The following is a 19,086-nucleotide window of genomic DNA, read 5'->3' on the forward strand; positions in this document are numbered from 1 at the left end:
TTAACTGTAAACATTTATAAAAAAGTAGTTTGACTTTTAACTTAATAGTTTTGACTTTTTAACTTTAGAAAAAGTAAACATTTATCAAAACGACGAAGTTTTGTATTTTTTCTTCGAATTTTTAGATAACTCAATTTGTGTAATGCATATTCGAGTTAAGTTGAAAAATTTAATTTTTTATCAATTTTTTAAATTAAATCGAAATTTACTCATTCTGAAGAAGGTGTTGAAAAAAAATCAATTTTCCGATTTTCTTACTAATAATAATTTTTTAACAACTCTCATTTTCCTCTATATATATATTTATGTAATATATATATATATTTCTAACCATTTACTTTTTCATTTTTTGTAATTTTCCTTCCACCCTACTATATTTCGCTTTTATGTTTTAAGTACGTTTCAGTATTTCACTTTCCCCAAAATTCTCAACCAGGGGGAAAGAAAAGAAACAAGAAAACCCTCAATACAATCAACAGCCGTAAAAACCCTAACATTCTAAATCGACGGATCCTAAACCCTGAAAATTTTCCAATTTCTTTTTACCGAAAGCCAAAATTCACAGGTCATTATCAATTCTTCGTGGTTCCCACCATGTTTTCGCTTTTGATTTGTACTCTTTTTCTTTTTTAAATTCAGATTACAGAATCCTCAAATTCCTCCATATGAAAACTTACTATAATTTAGTTCCTTTTAATATATAGAAATCCTAAATTATTATTATTTTCATCGGTTTTTTTTTTTGGTGATGGAGTCAAATCCAGTGGTTTTCGATATAAGCTCCGACGACGACGATGAGGTGGCGTCGGGTTTGGAAGAGTCCAAAGGGGACGACTACGACTGGTTTTCGGAAGTTCTGGAAGCCGTTAGTAAGGGGTTCGACGATTCCGACGAGGTGGTGGTTATCGGGGAGGTCAACCCTAATAAGAAGTCGAAGACACGGAGCTCATCGGTGAGGAAGGATGTTACTTTAGAAGACGATGATTGTATCGTTTTGGAAGGTGACCCCGAAAAGGCGGTGTCCGATGTTAATGATTACCATGATGATTCTGATGAGTTGCTTGTTGTCGGCCACAAAGGGCAGGTAAAATATTGAAATTTTAATCACTATTTTGTTGTTTGAACTTTTTGTTGAGTGGTTTTTGTGATTAAGTACATTGATGGAGTTTCATTTTATATGTTTGGTTGCTGAGAAAATTTGAACAAATCAATCTCTATGTGGTTTCCAGTAGTTCCTAGTGAAATTTGTCTACGATGTATGCTAAGGAAGGGAATATAGAGGTATAGAAATAGTTGATTGACTTGATTCTTAAGCATTATTTTTTATATTACTTCTATTATATCTTTATGTCCTTCCAATGAGCACGGCTTTGTGCAGTGTTGAATTTTACAATTGGGAATATGGTTATTCTGATATCTGGGTTCTTAAAGGTGAATGTTAAAATTCAGTTTTGCTATTTTTTCAGCATTTCTTGAATTTTTTTTTGTGTATTTTGTTGGGGTTCTAGATTGTTCTTTTAGTAATTTGTCTTCTAGCTCCTGCAATTTTGAATGTTCATGGCGTTTAGAGATGCCCTTTCAACCAGCTGAAGCACCATCATTATTGGATCATCAGTATGTTGTGCCGTAAGTGTCATCTTGGATGACATGAAAGGTGAGAATTGAGCCATTGAAAAACTGTAATCATCTGTTGCAGTGAGGAATTGCATCTTAGTCCTTTCTATTTGCAACTAGATCAGTAATTTTTGGAGAAATAAGCTGATCACTAGTTTTCCTGCTAATATTCAAGGATTGAACTTGCTGCGATGGAAACTACTTCGATGGAGAACCAAAAAGTATCAATCTTTGTGCTCAGATGATCTTAAGGGCACAATAAATATGTTTCATTGATGCTAAGTTTCCAGATGAGCCCTTGAAATGTCAAAAGAGTGAAAGTATGAATGAAGTCTCAGAGTTTTCTTATGCGAGATATCTAGGAGCTGATGTGATATTAGGGGCATTTAGATGCTGGTTGCATTACTTAGTTTTTTTATATTTAATGTTGAACCTACACTTTTTGTTTTGCTTTACACATAGCATGAAATTTTGAATAGCCGTCTCATTTTTCTATATCATCTGTTTGCAGATTGCTTGCAGAGATTTCCCCCACCCACGACATGATTGTGCTAAATTTCCATTTAGTTCAACTTCTCATGATCAGCACTGTGAACTGGTAACTTTTGGAACTTTTTAATTTTGATATTCTTGATTGTACTATGATTATTCTTTTTGAAATTGCAGTGCCATTGCTTTGTTTGTGACGTGCGAGCACCATGTTGTTATTGGGGCTTAGGTATCTCTAATACTGATCATTGTCATGCCACTAATAAAGAGGAAATTTGGAGTACTCTGCGGAAGAATTTCAGGCATGGGAGAAATGTTTCCATGCCTCCTGTCACATCTCATTCTACAATAGTGCCCCAACATAACCAAGCGCTGCATCGCGACATTATTCGGTTGACGACACAAAATCACGTTTCCAGACCAACTCCAGTTCGACCTTCTGGGAACTGCATACCACAAAATAATGTCCCAAGGCCATCCATAATTCGTGCTTGTTCGTCCTCTACCAGACATGGAGTTCCATATAACCCAACTGTTGGTAGCCGACATGTTCTAAATAGAAGCACGATTCAGTTGCGCTCGGGTTCACAGGAGTTGCTAGGTGTGCGTAATTCTGTAATTCAAAGGGATCGAGGTACTAAGACTAGGAACATGAGTTGCCAATTTGTCTCTTCCAACACAATGTCCAAAAGACTAGATACTGAAGTTCCTGCAACAGTGACCCACAGTGCATATGTTCCACCAGAGAACATTGAGAACATCACTTCTGCTCATGCATCACAGTATCAACCAGAGAACATTGAGAACATTACTTCTGCTCATGCATCACAGTATCAACGAAATCCTGCTTCAGTTACAACATCAAACGAAAGGAACCCGAACCTCATTGTCTGCCCAAACAATTCTGATACAAGTCTAGGAACACATACATATCATAGCTCCTTACAACCAAGAATGGACCCCATTTTTGCAAACTCAGCACCTTCCCTATACCCACCATACAATCTGTGTGTTCCTCAGTCTAATGTATACAACGATACCAGTCTTGTTCAGAATCAAAATCATCCTGCAACATATAATGGTTTTTCCGATTTTGACATTAATTGGGTCAATAACATTGGCCAAAGCAATCAACAATCTTCTGCTGATTATTTACAGTTTCAAACCTCAGGATCCACAAATGGGGAAGGACCATTCAAGGTAAATGGGGGAGATAAGTCGTATTACAATGAGCTTGAGAGCCTCCTTTTGGATAACCAGTGTGCTCCTGGAGGGTCTCTTACTGCAGGACTTAATGCACCATCTCCTGATCATATACCTCTCGAAACTGGTATGCTTTTCTTTGATATCGAAAGCTCTTGGGATCGTCTAACTCGTGCATAGAGCAGATTAGCATTTGCTTGTGTATTCTTGTATGCTTTTCTTTGATATTGAGACCTGGTGGGATCGTCATTTAGCTTGTGTATAGCGGATTAGCTACCTTGCTCCACAGACCTTGAAGAAGTCATAGTTAGGATGCTGTTCCGCGGGAGGGAACTCGGAGCACAGAGCTTAGCTTAATTGATTTGTACAGTCATCTTTAAAAACCGACATCGGAGTTAAAATCTTGAAATATGCAACTTTTTTTTTATTTCTCAAGCTATGGTTTCCTTTGTGTGGGAAAAAAACTAAGAGGCCGAATGATGTTGTACAGAGATATTTAAGAATCCAATGGTTTTAGCTTATTGAACAATGTCCAGAATTCATTCCTTTCTTGATGTTTTTGCCTTAAAATAATGTTTTTGCAAGATGGACAGGGTTTGTTGATGCTAAATGTGGCGAGAATGTTGGTGAGGTGGAGATTAAGATGGTTAGAGAAGGCGAAGAAAGGAGGAAGAAGTTTGGAGTAGGGGACGAGAGAGAGGTATTAACCTGAATATGGGTCAAGTGCCTAGGTGATAACTGATGATTGTTTTGTTTTAAGTGGTTTGGTTGTGTTAAGCAGTGTGAGGTATAAATGGTGGAACCCAACGAAGTGGATGGCGAAATCGAAATGGTTATGAGAGACTATGGCTGAATTGTGTTTCTATTTAGGACTTGTGAACCAAATTGCAATTCAGTGTTTTTTCCTTGGGAGTCAAATCTATCATATGCAATAGTCAATCCTAGATTTGTTATTTATGTTGTAAATTTTTAATTAAGTTAAAAAAATATTGCTCATTACATAATTATTTATACTCAAATTCAGATTCACTTGAGGAAGGGCTAGTTTGGTATTACCTCTTAGAAGTATTTTTGGGATTAAAAGTATTTTTGAGATAAAAGTAATGTTAAATAAGATACTTTTGAGCTTTTCAAATTTGTTCCGAGATAAAAAAAATGTAAAATGTTTTACAAAAGCACTTCTTTGGCCAAAAGTAAAAGTAAAAGCAGAAAATGTTAATTTTTGTTCAAAGGTGTTTTTTGATTTTGAAGTATTTTTAAAAATTAATGTTAAATTGACTCGAATTTCTGCAAAACAGCAAATACCCGAAATATTTAATTTTCTTATTATAAAAAATCCGAATATCAGCCTCTCAGGCATGAAGGAAAAGAATTGGTTGGCTCCAAAGTTCCACCTCTTTATCCATGTTTCAACGCCCGTAGCTCTTACCAACGATACTCCACTATCTATCCCTAAAGAAAGCTTTATTACGAGGAGGAAGAAGAAAAAACAATGGTGTCATCCTTACTTTCGCCTTTCCCCAACGTCATTTCACAGCCCAACCTCGTCTCTCGCGCCTCTCCTCCTTTCTTTACCAGGTCTCGTTCCTGTCCTTTATTAATTTTGAGGAAATCCAAATTCAAATAAACCCCACAAAGAAATCTTTATTGTGTCGACATGGATTCAAGCACTATATCCATAACAATCCCATTCTTTTGATGCAAGATTGCAATGGAGAGAGATGATGAATGAGTTTGATACCAATTCATCTATGAATTTTACATTTCAAAAATTAAGAACTAATAAATATATATATTAAATTTTTGTTACTTGCATGAAAAATTATAGTTGTTAAAACTAATTTTGTGTGTGGTACTGTGGTTTGCTCAATGGTCAATGCTTCATTTCTAGAGATTTTTTTTTCAAATTTCAGGGCCCAAATGTCATCCGAATCGCTTCCACCACTTCCTGAACATCGCATCGTCGTACGCTTTTTTTATTTTTAAATTGCATTATTGTCTCTATCGTATATTCATACCCCCTCTTTGTTTTTGTTAAAGCATTATCATAAAATTGATTAATGTTTTCAATTTTGTTAACATGACCGACAGCTAGGGTGTGGGTCGGTCGGAGTGGATTTCTTGGCCTCCGTCGCTTCTTATCCTAAACCTGATGACAAAATCCGAAGCACTAGCTTAAAGGTTGTTATTTTCTAAAAATCCTTGCTTCCTACTTTTATTTACTTAATCTAATGATGATTTTCTTTGTAAAGCTTTGGGGTATAGAGTATGTGTCTGACATGGGTATTTTGGTTCGACACGATTATCTTATTCGGACCTTTTTTTAGTGTATTTTAAGTGAGCAATGTAGTTCTTATTTGATCAATGTTTCAATTTGCCCTTCTCTGTTCAGTTTCGTTGTAGAACCTCGTAGTAGGTTATGTTACTCGGGCTCATGAGTGTTGGGTATGTACATGTGTCCAATACGAATATTTTTGTTTATCAATGTTTCAATTTGCTCTTCCGTCTTCCATTTCTTTGTAGAACCTCCCAGTAGTTTGTAAGTGTTAAGTATGGATATGTCTCCAACATGAGTATTTTCACTTTTTTTTCTAAGTTTTTTCCTTAATAGTTTGAGAATCCTTGGAGGGTCATGTTTTCATATCCAAGTTTAGATATGCATTGGGCACACTTGTTGTAAGAGAAGGATACTTAAGGAAAATTGTAAGAGCTTGAGCTATATAACTAGTAGGTTTAATTGATTAATTTAGCATTTATTTTCACAGGTTCAGGGAGGTGGGAATGCTGGAAATGCCTTAACTTGTGTTGCTCGTTTAGGATTAAATCCGCGACTAATTTCTAAGGTCTTACATATCTTTGTTCTTCTTTATTTTCTCTATCTACTTCAATTCCACCGTGAAATTTGACTGTTGAATGAGATAACACTTTTATTGCATCATATAAATCATTAGGTTGCCAATGATGCCCAAGGCAAGAGTATATTGGAGGAGCTTGAGTCTGATGGAGTCAACACTTCATTCTTTATTGTAAGGCTTTGAGATATTTTATGGCTCTTACTTATGGGAAAGATCCATAGCCTACTATTATCATTGCTTTTATCTTGATTGATATAAGAAGGTTTTTTGCCTCGAAGATTTATTCCATTGGTATTTTTGAATGTTTGGATATTCGATTCTAGAAATAATGCTCCACCCGGATTTATGCAATATAGTTAGGTCATTTGCGTTTGTCGATTATGACTTGTCCAGACTCTAGAAGTTAGAAGCCAAGAAAAGAACCTAGGAACTTGGACTGTCATATAGCAGAGACTGACATGGGAAGGAATATATTTTATCATATATCACATCATAGATGGCTAGATGAGCTTTGTGCACTGGGCAGCCTTTTTTTTTCATATAAGACATATTTTACTGCCATTAAATGTCTCATTACAACCTGGACTCCCTCTCTCTGAACTAATTGTGTGGATTTCAGGTTTCTGAGGAGGGGAATTCGCCATTTACTTATATAATTGTTGACAACGAAACGTGAGCACTTGTTGCCTTATTCCATGCATTATATAATCAGTTATCCTTTCAGTAAGAAGTGTATTTCCTTGAAAAATCCTTCTTTTCTCTCCGATTCTGTATATAGGCATTTGAGATCTGCCTATAGCAGGTTTAAAGCATGGAAAATTATCTTCTTCAGAGTGGCTTAGATGGCTTAAGGTCACCTTCGACCAGCTCTTTCCATCCTTTATTTAAAATAGTATTTATTTACATTTTCTTTGGGTGTAGATATAAGCCGCAACTCTTAACACTTGTGCCAAGAACCCAAAGAAAAAAAACAAGTGTTGCTTATGTTAAAAAATGAAAATAGAAAGCATATGTATCCAACCAGTTGACACTAAACTTTCAGGAAAACTCGCACCTGTATTCACACCCCTGGTTATCCACCCTTGATACCAGATGAACTCTCACAGTCCCAATTATTATCTGCTTTGGATGGAGCCAATATGGTCTATTTTGATGGAAGACTGTACGAAACTGCTTTAATTATTGCAAAAGAGGTACATTTTCTTTTTCTTCTTCTACTTATAGTATCAAGGCAGATGAAATTAAGAGCTATCATATGGCTAGGGGATGTGTTGCTCCTCCTTCATTTTGCTTGGAGTTTATGTGTTTGACATTTATTGGGACATGAGATATGAGGATATGAAACTACCAAGTACCCTCTACATAAATGGAAAAACTTGGAAAAAAATGAACAAATCCTTGTTGGATACTTAAAGATTATTCTTCTTATTCGGTAACCATTGGATATTCGGTAACTATTGGATTTTCCTTATTTTAGCTTCTTTGATTAGCTTTGCCTTCAACTTATGGCATATTCGATGCTGGCAGTTTTTCCGTGATTGCTAGAATATTAAGTCGTTCCTCTACATTCTTCATCATTAATATCAACTGATAGCAAGTCAATAGCACTCTTTTGTATGTTTCCAGTACAGGCAGCTTGCAAAAATATTCCAATATTAGTCGATGCAGAAAGGGAAAGGGAAGGTTTAGATGATCTTCTGAATTTTGCTAGTTATGCTATATGCTCAGCAAGATTTCCGCAGGTAAGTTGATCTTTTGATGGATCACTATATGTTTCTTTTACACTGAAGTTCCCCACAGGTAACTTGGTTTTGCAAACATATGTAAAAAATTGATGAAATGCCCTACAACTCTTATCCAATCTCCATAGAATCCTTCTTCCATAATCTTGTATAAGTGATGTAATCTATCCTTATCTTTAGGAACTTATTTTGTCATTATTAGTTAAATCTATTTTAGTTTCTCACTTAATTGGTTATTTGGATATTTAATTTTGGCCTGGTTCTTTAATCTTTAGTTACAAAGATGATATACATGTGTATTGCCACTGATATTTGTTAACTTAGTTGATTTTCTTTTGGCACGTATTATGAACTTCTGATGAAAAAGGCGTGGACAAAGGCTCCATCTCTTCCAAGTGCACTTCTTTCCATGCTTCTGAGATTGCCAAACTTAAAATTTGTGATTGTGACACTGGGTGAAGATGGATGCATAATGCTCGAAAGAAGTGTAAATGGTAAAATATCATATGAAATGGAACTGTAATCTTGTTGGAACCGTAAAAAAAATCGATACTTGCTTGATTCATTTGAATTTGCATTTTTTACAGGTATTCTCTACTATGTTTGCAGGTGGTTCCGATGCTGAAGAAATTGATATTCACGGTTTATTGGAATCACTGAAGCAGAGAAAAGATGAAAGCAAGACCATACCAACATGTATCTCATCGGTAATATACAAAGCAAGGACTTTATTGGCTTACATATTATATCTCATCAGGAATATAGTTGCACGATATGAACTTCACTATCTTAAATCTTTTTCTAGATTTGTGTTCTCAATTCAGGAGCATGCCTCTGATTCATGTTGCTATTTTACACTATATTACTCTTACTCTTCATTTCTCTTGAAATACTCGTGTCCACACTTGTGTCTGACACACTTTTAGATGTGCGTATGGGGATATGCCACACCAACGGCTCTTTAAAATTTTCTCTATTATATTGCATTTTTTATATACAGCTCATCTTATAGGATTGCTGCTACAGGTAGTTCATATTTCTGATAATTTAGTATTTTAAGTTTTCAATGGAACCCATTTAATCTCTGCCGTGATCTAATGTTGCTTGAATCTGAGTTCAAAGTTATCTCTTCCTAAATCTAGTTTGCAAGAGTTCTCTGGAGCTACTTCTGGCTTCTAAAATTCTATTCTCTTATAAGTGGCAATTATGATCTTCTGTTTCATCTTCCAGATTTTTATTTGCAAGATGGCTCCCCTTGTAGGTGGTTACCAATTTGAGTGCAAATGGGATAGGAACAGTATTTGGTCGGTTATTTATCGGAACAGCTGAAAAGATTCCACCATCAGAACTTGTTGACACAACCGGTGCCGGAGACGCATTTATTGGAGCAGTAGTTTACGGTACATTTATCCCTTCAGACCTCATTAGTCTCCAACTTTTGTTTTCCGAGAGATTAAACATATTTATGTTTAATTTGAAAGTTGCTACAAATAGGTAGCTAAGGTTTTTTTTTTTTTTTTGCTTTAAAGGTTCTCATATTTGCCTTGATCTCAACCATCCTTTGTTCCAAAAGTGCATAACTATTAATTAGCAATAAACCTGGCAGAAATGTCAGATTCTTCTGTATAGCACTCGATTAAGGTGAAGGTGATTGTATGCGTATATAAGATGAACCCTTCATCAACAGTTTCATCAGTTAGTGAGGTTTCTTCTATTAATCTATGCACAACTTATAGCCTTACTAGAAACTTCGTGTCCTCACAGCTGAACTAGTATCATTTTATGGGGAATCATACGACATCATTTCATTCATCTTACATTTTCTTAGACTAATTAAGTCTGCAACATTTTGCAATTCGTAACCTGGCCAGATGGGTCATTTTCTATTTATTGATTAAGCCATTTTCGAGGTTGATGACAACCCATTTTTTGTTTTTAGCTCTCTGTGCGGGCATGCCACCAGAGAAGATGTTACCATTTGCTGCTCAAGTGGTAAGTGGATTTACTCTTTGTTAATTAGCTGCTAAAATTTCTAATTGCCAGGAGATGTTTTTAGTTTCCTTACCTATTTTCGAGGCTTCAATGCAGGCTGCATCTGGCTGTAGGGCTTTGGGAGCCCGAACTGGTCTTCCACACAGAACAGATCCACGCTTGGCGACCTTCTTGTGACATGTCAACTATGTTAGAGGTTAAGTAAATTGAAACTTTGCCCTACAACCAAGAGCATTGATATTGCCATGACAGACTTCTGTAAGCTTTACTTTCATCAACATCATAACATGGTCCCTAGTACAAGCTAAGACATCCTTTTATATAGAGTAAAGGATTATATATATATATATAGAAACACAACCTTCTTTGCCTACATTAGACTTCTGGTCTTAATTCACTTATGTTACACTTAATATTACAGGTCAGGGTCCCAGAGAGGAGTTATGAATCTCACATTGACAGTGTACTAGAGTTTGATTGAAGACTCACAAAGTGTGAGACACTTAATGTGAACAAAATTGTGAGGCTTAAATGACCGAATCAGATAATTGCTTGTAATTTGGTGTGAAAGCTTTTTAACATCTTGTATTGAAATTGGGTTTGGGTTATTAGTGATAGTGAGGTGTCATTGGAGTGGGGGATGTTATGGTCTTAGACAGCAACCATCAATCCTACCCCCATTTGTTGGAATTACATTTCATTTGCAATATAAAAATATATTCACAAATATCTATAAGCATTTCAAATTTACCACAATGCTTGGAATAAGAAGGAAAGGATTAAATTTATATAGATTTGAATTGTGAGGTTGTAATATGATACAAAATACAACATAAAATTACAAAGACTTGATGGACTAATCTCATTTAACTTCTTCAATCTCATCCAATGCATAGTTGTTAGTAGATACATTGGCATGGTTCACTTTGTTGAATCGAACCACCACTGGGTACCGAGTCTTGGGGTCCTGCAACTCGTAAAGTGAATGTTTTAACTCACTCAGCCATCACTTGTAAAGAAATGTCTAAAGAATATTTAAAAATAAAAATAAACCTGGTCAACTGTAACAACGGATCCATAGCCATTGTACCAATACGACTCCCTTCTAAGGATCTTCACCTACAGGATAAAGTCAGAAAAGCATACCAAAATTAAATTATAATTTCTACTATAATAAAAATACAATTCCATTATTTTTAGAAGGATTAAAATATAATTTTAATTTTATTAATTTAAAATTTAAAAAATTTAAATAAAAAATTTTTCATTTTAAATTTGGCAGGAGGTTACGCCCCTGTTTACCACCAATTCCAAATATATATATTATGTAGCGTCCTTGTCCACCTAACACCAATTCCATATAAATATATCTTATCCTTAATAAATTTTACCTGCAATCATATAGCTAACCCTAAATCGAATTATTAAACTATTAATAATACAAAAAATTAAAATAAATTTTGAAAAATTAATAATATTGTTCTATATTAATTACATCAATACACTTTTTCTTAGGTGAATGTACTTGAAAAATCTACTTCATCAAATTAATCTTTCTATTATTAAATAGAATAATTTAGACTTGTATTATTAAAAATTATGTTAAATTGTAAATATATCATTTATTGATTAAAAGAGTTAATATTTGTAAGTGTTTATTGTTTTGTAAATGAATTTTTTTTCAAATAATTTTATAGAGTAAATGTTAATTTTATTACAATTTGAAATTATAATGTGTATAATATATATTATTTTTACAGTATTAAAATATATTTTTAATAGCATAAGGGAAAATGTAAAAAAAAAATTAAAAAAATTTAATATTTTTGTGATTAATAAATATAACTAAGCCGTGCGAGGGATAAAAAAAAAAACCCTAGTATTTACCATAAAATCCAGCTAACATAGATTATAATAATTGCAGCTAACCTTGGTTCCTCTTTTTGGTCCAATCGGTGGTGGCTTAGGCTTAGGGGCTTCACCACCTTCTGGTGGCGCAGTGGTGGCTGCTGGTGGTGGTGCTGGTGGCGAAGCCTCCTCCTCAGCCGCCCTTACGACGAGCCTTGAGCCATTGTAGTAGTTGTTTCTGGAAGGGGAAAAGAGCATGCTGATGTTATTGGTCTTAGAAGCAGCAGTGCCGGTGAGACTGGGCATTAACAAGAACCCCGAGGCAGCCGATGCCATGCCGCTGCAGCTACCCATCTCTCTCTCTCTGCTAAACCGTGGCTCTATAGTTTTAAGCAAATGAAAAAGAAAAAGAACAGGAATGATTGAGAGGCCTTGAATTATTTGGAAGTTTTTTTAAAAAAAATTATCAATGAATTTTATCTGATATTGAGAAAGTGGACTCCTTTTCATCCACTAGGAAGCTGACACCTATGCACCACATCTCTTTTCTTTGGATAATGTGATTATAATTTTAAAATCGCATCTTTTCGGAACTGCTTTATATCTCTGTTTATTTTATTATTAAAATTGAAAAATGTTATGAAAAAATTATTATTATTATTATTATTTATTATTAAAATGTATTTTTGAGAAAATAAAATATTTATTTTATGTTGTAAAGTAAAAAATATGTATTTAAATACATTAATATTAAACTTAAATTATAATAAAAAATTAAACTTTAATCTATTAAGTAATTAATATTATAGTATATGAAATACACATAATATATAAACTCAAATTCATCATGGATATGAAATATATACACTTAAATTATAATAAAAAATTATAGACTTAAATTCAAAGTATTATTATTTGGAGAATGCCAAATTATTATTATTATTATTATTATTATTATTATTATGGTGTTTACAAATATTCAATTTAGATTATATTATAAAGATAGTAAAATAAATAATATTTGAAATGTAAAATTTAAATACTTTTAAATACTTAATATAAATTAGTTGTAAAATTTAATTTGCATGCACAAATCATATTTATTTTTTATAGTTAACATAAATGGGGGGTAAAATTATAATTTGCCATTTAAATCCACTTTTGAAAAACCGAAAGTTAAAAATTTTATCTTTTTTATTTCGCTTGAAAAGACAATTTGAAAAGCTAATTTGGTTTGAAGCTTTTGACTTGAAAAACAATTTTGTAACTCAACGATAAACAAAACTTAAGAGTTCAAACAGTCCAAAAAGGGGAAAAAATAGAAATTTAAAGCTAAATTCATGACTTATTTATAAACTTATTTAATTAAATATTTGAAGTTTTTATTTAATAATAAAAAAAGCGATTTAAATACCTATTAATTGTAACAATTAGTTGTAAAGTTAACTATTTAGACTAGATCTGAATTTTAGATCTATGAACGGGATATTCCCGAAACTCACAAAGAAAGAAAAAAAAAAGGAAGTGAAATAAAAGACTTTAGAAATTATGAGTTATTGATTTAAATCTCATTATGTGTGAGTTTGATTTAGATTTATTTTAATGAGTTCCCCGGATATATTTTGTATTTTTATAACAAATAATTTTTATGTGGTAAGTTGTTTGTTTTTTATCTTTTGTTTTGCTCAGCAGTAGTGTCAACTTTTGAGATGGCTATCGCCCGTTTTTTTCTTCTTTCATCAACCTTTTCTTCTTTCTTCTTCTCATTCACTACACATGAATTCTCTCTTTTCAGTTTGCAGATATATTTTGTGATATCTTTGTTGTCTTCACAAGTTGTGATGGATAAATGATGGTATTTGTTGTTCGTTAAAACTCCACCGGCCACCAGTAGTTTTTCTTGAAAAGTGAGTGGCTCTTCGTCAACTTCTTAACCTGCTTCTGTTTTGAGAGTATTTCAAAATAATAAATGATTTCTCATGTCAATTTGAACCCGTGTTGTTTTAAGTTTTTTATATTTTTTTGCTTGTTTTATTATTATTTAATAAGTCTTCAATTTTAAAAGTTTTTTCTGCTCTTGTAGCACGTTTTTAGTCTTACTTATACATGTAATCTTAGTTTTACAAGTGATTTTAGAGATGATTTTGCTATAATCCTCTCTCTAGTTTGGTAAAAGCTCAATTATTTTATCGATTTTTACTTGCCGTTTTAGACCATCTAGGGCTGATTTTCTTATCATATTAAGTGCTTGCAATCACTCCAGATATGTTGTACTTGAGTTGTAAAAAGCCAATTATCAACGTGTTATAATATTCTATTGATGCTGAGACTAAAACTTTTATCATGTCGATGGAGCTTGTCCTTCATCATTTACAAATAGTGTTTGCTATGTTTTTTTTTTCTCTAAATTGTATAATTCGATTTTTTGAATGAATAAATAAATTTAGCTTTAAAAAAAAATAACTTTAGTGTGCATTTATGATTATAACTTTTCTAATGATTGTAACGTAATGTACAAAACATGTTTAATGGGTCACTTTTGAATTAAGTAGTTCTGTCCAATGGTCGGATAGCCTGCCCAACCTGACTTGAGTCGGACTTAAACAAAAAAATTTTAGATTCACTTTTTTCACTATGAATTTAACATTCATGGAATAATGTAGATTCATGTACGAACACTAAATGTATAGAGCCCCTAAATACTATAAATAGGTTCCTCTCGCAACTCAAAACGATTCAAGTTCCTAAAGTTTTTACATTCCTTTTTGTTGAGTTTCCTAAGTCTTTAATTCTATATTCTTACAATTCTATTAATTGTGGAAAGACATTTCAATATTCACTCAAATCAAAATCATTTTAAATGACAAATGAGAATTACAATATTAGACCCAACAAACAAGCTTTATCAGTTATACACCAGATTCAATCATGAACACCATTACAAAGTAATACAGCGAAATCGAGTCCGATGACCTATATACAAATCACAACATCAAACTTTGTCCACAAAAGGAAAGAATTTAAAGGACTAGAGTGCAATGATATGTACTTGATCAATTTGAAATACGAAAGATATTGCCATCGTTCTACTTCGTCTTCTTACTTGCAGATGCGTTCTACTTCAGTGAATTATATTTATCACTGCTTTGCAACCCAAACTGCAATGCAAAATTCAGTGGCATGATTTAGGAAACAACTATGCATAGAAAGATGCTAGGGGTAAAATAACTCGGCATAAATGAAAAGAATATTTTGAAATTGATTTCATGGCGCAAAACAGGGTGGAACAATGGAGATGCTCATCATTTTCTCCACTGAAGACAAGCTATAAGCAATAAAGTTCAGGATACCTTTTCTCTTATTTGTGAGCCCCAGACGTCAGAGCGAGTTCCCCTTCCATCACCCTTGGATGAGGTAGATGAGTGGCTAGACTGAGGGTTTAGCAATGGCTCCCAAGTTCTACCTCTAATGCTTTCATAATCATCTTCATCTTCATCATCGATGTCTCTTCTTCTAGCAGAAACCATTGCCCGCAAAATTATTGCCACTAGCATTGCTAATGCCTGAAACATTGAAGGAACAAATCTATCACAGTAAAGAAATCAGCAGATTCACCGGACGCTATATGCATACATCTTTTATTTGCTAGTGGAAAACAATATTCTTTTCATCTAGCCCTTGAATTTAGTTACCATATACATATATAATATTTACTAACTAGAAAAATAAACAGTTCAGTGCTGGCATTAAAAAAACAAAGGGGAAACCTAAACAAAATACTTCTTTCACAATGGAGAAACTGCAAAACATGGTAAGATCACTGTAAAGTGCCATTATGACAAAATTCATAAAACCTTACGACCATAAAATGAACTTTAGTAGAACTTGACTGATGAAGTGCAACAATTATGACCATAAAGTACGTGTTCGTTTAGTTACTTCATTTTCTTTAAATGTGCATAATAATTGCAATCAATTAATTTAGGATGTTATAAACTGCATGAAGAGACGGGCTAAAAAGTTTACTTGAATAATGACCACACTGATGCCAACCCATTTACATATATCAACGTTGTCTTCGACAAAGGACCGGAAGCTATCAATTTCTCCAGTTGGGTCAAATGGAAGATCCTGTCATAGAATGCAGTATTTAGTTGCAATCTTGTAGATGATAATCTGCACATGATCAAAACCATGGCATCTCATGATAAACACAATGCACCAAGAAAAAGTATATACCTTCTCCCAGCTACGGTCAATTGCAATAAATGCTACTAAAGCAGCTTCTATTAGAACGAGAATAATTTTGAGAAGTGTATACTGGCAGTTTTATCAAGTTAAGGAAAACCAAATAATAGAATGCAGTCCACTGGGTAACTGCCTGCAAGAGCTTAAAACCGTCAAGTACTTAGTTTTAGAGACACTTAACAGTGAAAAGTAGAAGATTAAAATTGAATTTTGTGCTTAAAGTTTTAGTCCTATATTAGCACTTCATCTTCTCCTGCTACTGCCACTACTCAGAATACAAAGCATAAGAAAAAGTTAAAGAACTTAAAGCTTCAACACATAATACCATTGCCTGAAATTCACGACTTTCATTAAAAATCATACTAATCTCTATTGTAGAGATGTTCAGAATCACTGCAGTTTAACTTATCATTAAGCCAACTTCTTTTGAAAAGAAATATAAAGACTCATCTGGTAGGATACAAAACAAAGGCAGCATCCATTAATAGATTCAGCAGCTATGCAACCAATGAGAGCAACACAACATATCGTAATTCCTATTCCCATAAAAGAGTATATGAACCTGAAACAAAGGAGAAATCATCAAGTTGACACACATGTAAGCACTTGCAATCCAAAACGTCCAATCAAAACCACCACAAAAAGCAAGCATTGTATCGCCAATCCAGTGAAATAACAATTTGAAAGAGACACAACCCAGTTAGCAACCAGTGACAACCAAGTTCTAAAATAACATCTACAGAAATAGTCACGACAAACTTTAAACTTGTTAAAGATAAAAGTCTCCGCAATTTACATTAAGCATATTCCATCCTAAAGGTAAGACTTGTAAGTTTGTTTTCTCAAATCCTCTGTTACTTGAACTTGGGTGTGATTGTCGGATATGGGAATATAATTGATACAGGTATGTTCAATTTTTTATAAGATTTTCCATGTATTTGGAAGGTCTTTGAAGAGATATATCCCATACTCATGTCATGAAATGTGTCCAAAACAGATACCAAACATGGGTACTTGAATAAAAATGAAGAGCTGGATCAACTTAGTCAATAAATATGGTGATTTAAATTACTGACTACATATTAAGAGGCAAAAGTAACAAAACAAAAAAACAAAATTAGAATTGAGCTAGCAATTTTGTTGCATGGCATGTTTTGTTGAAGAACATAAGGATCTCACGTAACCAACTCTTTATCCAAGGTTTTTCTCCGATATACAATAACTTCTTACCTAAGTACAGATCATTAAATTGCATGATCAAAGATTCAACGTGTATAAATCTCAAAATGAGATTATTAACCTGTTCTATCGAACCCCCTTCCCAAACAATTAAAGTTCGTCCCCCTTTTTTTTCAAAAATTTGACAGCATTTAATGCAGTCTCCACTTCAAAATTCCTTATAAAACAATCAATTAATTTAAAAAAAAAGAACTAAATAGAGCAAGTACCAGGGAGCAGGTAGTTCAACTGAGCTCAAATTAAACCCGACATCATTGTCCAAACCGGAAACCAAACCGACAGCAAAATCGTCGAAAACCCTAGCTGCTTGATCTCCCATCTCCGGTCCCGAGTTGAAGAGGATCGAATTGGAAACAGAAGAAACCGGAGACGGCGCTGAAGGAGGAGGAGATATTGGGACGTGATGGTTCCACTGATCCAACATCCATATTGAATAGAGAATAATGGATACTCCAACGAAACCTTGGAGAGAATTCAATAACTTGAGAACAAAAGCAAACGAAACGTGGCAGCAATTCGTTCTCATTCCCTCAGATTTTCAATCGATTTTGATGAACTTTTTTTCCTTTCTGTGGAGGGGAGGGAATGTGATCGAAGCTGCGTTTATTAGCCCTTCTTTTTGTTCTCGGAGAATTAGACTTCGAATCTGGGAAGAGACGGAAATGTCTACTGTTAACGACGGTTATGATATTTTGGGCTTCGTTAACTTACGGCCCATGAGCTTGAGCTCATTATTTTTTTATATTAAAATGATTGAAATTGAAATATTAATTTTTTTAGAAAAACAAAGTTAAATAAATTAAATTGGATAATAAAATTTTAAATGAACATAAATGATATTATACCTTTAATCAGAGAAAAGGTAGCCATTATCGCATCAATAGTCACTATCAATACCCCGATCGATTCTCGATTCAACTAACTAATTGGTTCCTATTCAAACAACCATGAAAATAGATATAAATTTATGTCCGACCCAACTAATACAATGCACAATGGACCAAGAAGAGAACAAAAGTTGGCTAATCCGAAAAGACCCAGACAACGGACACAAAGCACACACACCTAATGAGAAAAATACACACACAACACAATTACAAATGATAAAACTCAAACTCGAGTCTTCAATATTTGAAACTTCAACCTTAATCAATTATTCAACTTTTTTTTCACAAAATAATTAATATAAAATGTAATTAGATGCAAAATTTTATTTAAATAAATAGTAATTGAATGGAAAATGGAAAATATGGGATGTCTTAACCTTTTGTGACTGACCATTTTTATTCCACAAATAATATTCAAAGATGACATTGTTACTAGTTTTAACCCATCATTTTCTTCTCTCTCTATATATTAGTTTCAGTCTTATTCCAAGGTTTCCATTTATATTGCAAACGATATTCTTTATGCTGATAGCTGAACAAATATACTCCGTCGTCTTACGATCTCCATCGGCAGTTATTCCCACCACAGTCGTTTAGCAGGGACTTGTCGTCCACCCGGATGACATCAAGGTACTTTTCGTCGCCGGTCCACCATATGTGGCAGCTGAATTTGGTCGTTGAGAAGAAATCAGTACGGAACATCCAATTGAACTCGTTGGAGGTACAGTTAGGTATATAATTAAAATACAATTAGAATTAAAATGAAAATTTTTGTAAACATTAAGGGCTAAATTTGTTGATTTTTTAGATTTAAGATAAGATTTATAAAATGTGTAAACATTAGGGGGCTAAATTTGTTATTAGACCAATAAATAAATGTCTACATTAGCTTTTCGTCACTAAGATGATGTAACTAAAGAAAGAGTGACTAAAATATATAATTTTGAAAATTTGAGTGACTAAATGAAA

General features: G+C 33.6%; 4 protein-coding genes across 9 annotated transcripts; 2 read left to right on the top strand and 2 right to left on the bottom strand.

The window, feature by feature from the left end:
* The first annotated feature begins 328 nt into the window (after nt 1-328).
* Nucleotides 329-4,792, top strand: LOC107961164 (uncharacterized). Of its 3 annotated transcripts, none has more exons than XM_016897384.2 (4): nt 329-1,084; nt 2,126-2,212; nt 2,281-3,433; nt 3,900-4,340. In XM_016897384.2, exons 1-4 carry the CDS (start codon nt 749-751, stop codon nt 4,016-4,018), a joined length of 1,695 nt encoding a protein of 564 aa, XP_016752873.2. In that variant the 5' UTR covers nt 329-748; the 3' UTR covers nt 4,019-4,340. The 3 variants fall into 3 exon arrangements, with proteins under 3 accessions (XP_016752873.2, XP_040931680.1, XP_016752878.2); XM_041075746.1 differs by lacking the exon at nt 3,900-4,340 and adding an exon at nt 4,655-4,792 and having other exon boundaries at nt 375-1,084; XM_016897389.2 differs by having other exon boundaries at nt 375-1,084; nt 3,892-4,340.
* Nucleotides 4,665-10,624, top strand: LOC107961190 (ribokinase). 3 transcript variants are annotated; one of them, XM_016897402.2, is made up of 14 exons: nt 4,665-4,884; nt 5,220-5,271; nt 5,398-5,487; nt 6,072-6,149; nt 6,258-6,332; nt 6,781-6,833; nt 7,204-7,354; nt 7,793-7,903; nt 8,271-8,397; nt 8,513-8,610; nt 9,165-9,303; nt 9,843-9,895; nt 9,992-10,091; nt 10,317-10,624. In XM_016897402.2, exons 1-13 carry the CDS (start codon nt 4,799-4,801, stop codon nt 10,070-10,072), a joined length of 1,194 nt encoding a protein of 397 aa, XP_016752891.2. In that variant the 5' UTR covers nt 4,665-4,798; the 3' UTR covers nt 10,073-10,091; nt 10,317-10,624. The 3 variants fall into 3 exon arrangements, 1 of the variants encoding a protein (XP_016752891.2); XR_001701212.2 differs by having other exon boundaries at nt 4,677-4,884; nt 9,992-10,153; XR_001701215.2 differs by lacking the exon at nt 10,317-10,624 and having other exon boundaries at nt 4,677-4,884; nt 9,134-9,303; nt 9,992-10,310.
* A 36-nt stretch (nt 10,625-10,660) lies between these two features.
* Nucleotides 10,661-12,332, bottom strand: LOC107961211 (photosystem I reaction center subunit IV A, chloroplastic). The gene is made up of 3 exons (XM_016897413.2): nt 11,825-12,332; nt 10,949-11,014; nt 10,661-10,862 (listed from the first exon to the last, which is right to left on the bottom strand). The coding sequence occupies exons 1-3, from the start codon at nt 12,095-12,097 to the stop codon at nt 10,758-10,760; spliced, it is 444 nt and encodes a 147-aa protein (XP_016752902.1). The 5' UTR covers nt 12,098-12,332; the 3' UTR covers nt 10,661-10,757.
* Nucleotides 12,333-14,578: 2,246 nt separating this feature from the next.
* LOC107961222 (tetraspanin-18) lies at nt 14,579-17,939 on the bottom strand. 2 transcript variants are annotated; one of them, XR_001701226.2, is made up of 7 exons: nt 17,440-17,892; nt 16,454-16,553; nt 15,983-16,063; nt 15,770-15,874; nt 15,094-15,306; nt 14,793-14,901; nt 14,579-14,716 (listed from the first exon to the last, which is right to left on the bottom strand). XR_001701226.2 is itself a non-coding variant. In XM_016897421.2 (6 exons), exons 1-6 carry the CDS (start codon nt 17,754-17,756, stop codon nt 14,860-14,862), a joined length of 858 nt encoding a protein of 285 aa, XP_016752910.1. In that variant the 5' UTR covers nt 17,757-17,939; the 3' UTR covers nt 14,579-14,859. The 2 variants fall into 2 exon arrangements, 1 of the variants encoding a protein (XP_016752910.1); XM_016897421.2 differs by having other exon boundaries at nt 14,579-14,901; nt 17,440-17,939.
* Nucleotides 17,940-19,086: the final 1,147 nt, after the last annotated feature.

The sequence above is a fragment of the Gossypium hirsutum genome, chromosome A08 (genome assembly GCF_007990345.1).
Source record: "Gossypium hirsutum isolate 1008001.06 chromosome A08, Gossypium_hirsutum_v2.1, whole genome shotgun sequence".
NCBI lineage: Eukaryota > Viridiplantae > Streptophyta > Magnoliopsida > Malvales > Malvaceae > Gossypium > Gossypium hirsutum.